Source organism: Podarcis filfolensis, assembly GCF_964270895.1.
Source record: "Podarcis filfolensis genome assembly, chromosome: 1".
NCBI classification, from domain to species: domain Eukaryota; kingdom Metazoa; phylum Chordata; class Lepidosauria; order Squamata; family Lacertidae; genus Podarcis; species Podarcis filfolensis.
In genome coordinates, this window is record NC_139604.1 from 22,146,525 (window position 1) to 22,150,779 (window position 4,255).

A 4,255-nucleotide genomic window follows, 5' to 3' on the forward strand; every position below is an offset into this window, starting at 1 on the left:
AACAAAGGGGGTCTGCTTCGGGGTGGGTGAGGTGGAGATTCAGCCTCAAACGCGGAAGTCGCCCAGTGATTTGTTGTTGTTGCTGCTGCCTCCCAAAGGAAGATAGGTTGGAAGGCCCCTTCCAGCTTCTCTACTTCTAACCAAAGTGCCTCAGTGTGTGTGTGTGTGTGTGTGTGTGTGTGTGTGTGTAATTGCCATGCAAATTAGCACTGTCCATTAGGCGGTCATTACTTAAAAGGCTCGCCATTACGCATATCCGCGCCCTCTGCTCTGCCGAACCGTTAGCAGGTTCCTCCTTTTCCTTCCTGCGAAGCGAAGCGTTGATTTCAAAGCAAGCAGGCCTCGATCTCCGCGGAAGAGCTTCCTTAGCAGGCCCGCTCCTTTGCGGGGAGTTCCTTTATCGGTAAGCCAAAGTCAGTCCCAAGGAAATCGATGGGAGAAACTTCCAGAGACACCTTGCCACGCAGAAGGTTTGGAAGCGAGTTAGGTAAGGTTCCACGAGAGCACAGGAAAAATTGAGCTCCCTTCCCTTTCAGCACAATATTTTTTTCCAGGAATTGTGATTTTTTTTAAAAAAAATGTATATCCATTTTATACATTATATAATTTATACATTATATCATATATATGCAGTTTATTGTAAAGAATGGCGTATGAGAAGGAGCAAGAACTCGCTTTTAATGGAAATCCTGGAAGAAAGACGCCAAAAGTTGTAATTTTAAAATGGGGGGGAACTTATACTGACAAGCAATCTCCACTAGGTATGAAGGGATAAGTGTCATTAAAATAAACAGATTTTCCCCCCCACCCTAATGTGTTCATTCGATTTCACAGATAAATAGAACACTTGTCCGTGCATTCAGTATACAGGCAGAACGTATTAATATTGTACATAATATATCAGTAATGGGAACTGTTAATTCAGAATTCAGAACTGCCGAAATTGCATTGTGTCTGTGATCCAACGCATGCTTACCTAGGAGCAAACCTCGGTAAGCCTTACTTCTGAGTAAAGATTGCACCGCACATTTATGTTTACAGAAATACCTTAGAGTCACGCGGTGTGTCAAGTTCAAATCCTCATGTGAGGGACTCCGGCTCATTCCACTTCCTGCTATCTCACAATTGACAGGAGGCAAAATATGTGCGGGATATGCGCGTATAAAATAACAAAACAGATTCTTTGCCGAAGCAGCACGTCCTCACCTTTGTATATAGATTGAGGTACTGTACTTAGACAAAGTTCACCAAGGCAAGGTTTGTATATTACTTATGCAAAGGACAAATATGCAAGTGTGTGCGTGTGTGTAATATTACACACACACACACGGTCTTAATTAACTCTTGGAAGAATAAATGATGGTGAGGGAAGCCATGATGGAGGTTTAAACGCAGAACCCGACTAATTTGCGCCTGCCGGGGAGGGAGCAGAGAACGGGGGGTTCCTGCAGGTTGAATCCCTGAAACGGGGGAGGGGGGGTCTTCTAAAACTTTGCCACCAGGGCAATCCCCGTCCACTTGCCCTCGGGCGTCCCATGACTGGAGTCTACCATCTCTTCCCCCCTCCGCTCCCGCCCTCTTCCTCCTCCTCCTCCTTCTCCTCCTCCGCTGCACTGGGGGTCCATCTCCTTCTTTCGAGAAGTTCTCCTGCAACTTTTCGCGAAGGAGGCTCGTCTGCTAGAGGCGCTGGAAATGCCCGGGTTTGGAGCACCCCCGAGCGAAGAAGAAGTCCTCTTCCGACAGTTCCACGCACACCGCCCTGAATGAAGACGGAGGGAGCGCACGTCCTTCGCGTTGGAAAATGTGCGACCGGAGCCTCTGCCGGCCGGGCTACGTGGGCTCCCTCCTGAACTTGCCCTCCGCCGCCGACTCCTTTTACTTCCCCAACCTGCGAGCTAATGGAAGCCACCAGCTAGCCGCCTCGCTGCCCGCGCTCTCCTACCCGAGGAGCCCCATAGCGTGGACTTGCGCCAGCTCCTGTCCACCTCAGCCGTCCAGCCACGTACTCAGCGGCTCGACGCAGCCTCCGTCTTACCTCGCCGCAGCCACTGGCTCCCTCACCGGCGTCAGCCTCAACCCCAGCGGCAGCAAAGCCGCCTTGGACTGCCACCACCCCAAGTACTCCGCCCACGAAGCCGCTCCCAAGCAGGACGAGAGAGGCAGGCAGAGCCGGGAAGCTTTGACCGACGACTCGAGTTGCGGGAGAATGGTGAGGATGGCGGCGGCGGCGGCGGCGGCGACTCAGGCCAAAGGGCTCAGGTATGAGCCGAGAAGCCTGCCCAGCGCATCAGCGTCTCTTTTGAACGCGGATTCTTCCGCCTCGGGCTTTATTAAGGAGGACCTCAAGCACGCCATCAACTTGAACCTGACACTCCCGCCCGCAGCAACCCAGCCAAACCTCAGACCTCCTCTGCAGGACGGTATGTGCCTTCTCGCTGCTAGAGGAGAGAATCCCCACCCCACCCAACCCAACCCTCCCCAGCCAATAAAACCCCAGTCCCTGAGCCTTCACAAATGTTGCACCCAAACTCCGGTACACTCGGTGAGATTACTTCCACGGTAAAGCTGTTAGGCCTATCTGCCTCACCGATTTCATTTCCAAGAAAATCTGGGTAGGATCGCAGCCGCCAACACGCTAGGCCTGCTCCTGCGTTGGGAGTAAGTCCCTCTGGGTTCAGTGGCGCTTGCTCCGGATGGGACTTCCATCCCACCCCAAAGCGCATAATCCTACAGGCTTAAATCCTAGAGGATTAAAAACTGGCCTTCTTGAAACAGGCTTCCCCACCTCCTTGCCATAGGCGCGGCTTCCTCCGCGCTTGCGTGAGACCACCCAGAGCACCGGGGACCCAGCTCGGTCAGAACAAGCGCGCCAAGCAAGAACGAACCAAACACAAACCCCTTCTCGATGTGTCTTGTTCTGTTGCAGGTTTGCCCTGGTGCCCCACGCCAGGGAGGTCGAGGAAGAAACGGAAGCCTTACACGAAGCAACAGATCACCGAGCTGGAGAGCGAGTTCCTCCTCAGCGAGTTCATCAACCGGCAAAAGCGGAAAGAGCTGTCCAACAGACTGAATCTGAGCGACCAGCAAGTGAAGATTTGGTTCCAGAACCGGCGGATGAAGAAGAAGCGCGTGGTGATGCGCGAGCAGGCGCTCTCGCTCTACTAGAGACGCCGCCCAGGGAGGGGGGCGTCTTGGGGCTGGCTCTCTTCCTCCCTGTTAATCATGAACTTGCCTCTGGAGCGGCTGTCTCCCGGCTCAGCAGAGGGACAACAAAGCGACGCGAAACGAAGCGAAGCGAAACCACTACGGATTCCAGGCGAAAACGCAGGCAAAATCTGGAGGGGAGCGTTGACAGGGGTCTAGCCCAAGCAGCCAGATTCGCTCCCCCCCCCCCCCCATCAACCTGCTTGGCTTTGTAAATCGGCAAAAGCCTCACTTCTTGGCTGAAGGGGAAAGGAAGTACAGTGGTACCTCGGGTTACATTCAGGTTACAGCCTCCGCTAACCCAGAAATAGTACCTCGGGTTAAGAACTTTGCCTCAGGATGAGAACAGAAATGGCGCGGTGGCAGCGGGAGGCCCCATTAGCTAAAGTGGTGCTTCAGGTTAAAAACAGTTTCAGGTTAAGAACGGACCTCCGGAACGATTCAAGTACGTAACCCGAGGTACCACTGTAACTATAATAAAGGAAATGTGTGGGGTCAGCTCTCCCCACCCCACCCCCTCGTCTGTTTCTTTCTTTTGTTATGTTCTTTAACATTCATTCCACCCTCACCAAGACTTCAGTTGGGGGGAAGAAACGCGTCGAGCGCCCGCCCGCCCGCCGCCTGGATCTGCGTGAAAGCAAAGGGAGAATATTGTGTGTGACTCTGGCTGAATGGGAAAGGCCCTAAAATTGTTGCATTGGCAGGTAATCCGTGTATGGCTCCAGCTACTTTGCAGTAGGACGCAGAGTGTGCGGGGGGGGGGGGCTGTTGTGGGGGGTTGTTTTACCAAAACCACAAAACAAGGAAGCGCTGGAACATATATTTTTTAAAGTGGTTCACAATAAAATGTATATTTTTTTGAAATAGCTACACACAGACACGCACACATATGCGCACACATGTATTTATTGCGACAAAGGCACGTGACCTCGCAGTCAAGGCTTGGCTGTCATCTTCCTCCGTTACTTCGCAAGGCGTTCCAGCGTTTCGGCCTCGTTGCCTGGGTCCCCTCCGTGGTCTCTGGATTGCTCGAACAACCCCTCCCCCCACT

The 4,255-nt window shown here is 52.8% G+C and overlaps 1 protein-coding gene across 1 annotated transcript; it reads left to right on the top strand.

The window, feature by feature from the left end:
* The first annotated feature begins 1,697 nt into the window (after window positions 1–1,697).
* Window positions 1,698–3,805, top strand: HOXD12 (homeobox D12). Its single transcript, XM_083590100.1, has 2 exons — window positions 1,698–2,420; window positions 2,927–3,805. Exons 1-2 carry the CDS (start codon window positions 1,802–1,804, stop codon window positions 3,163–3,165), a joined length of 858 nt encoding a protein of 285 aa, XP_083446226.1. The 5' UTR covers window positions 1,698–1,801; the 3' UTR covers window positions 3,166–3,805.
* Window positions 3,806–4,255: the final 450 nt, after the last annotated feature.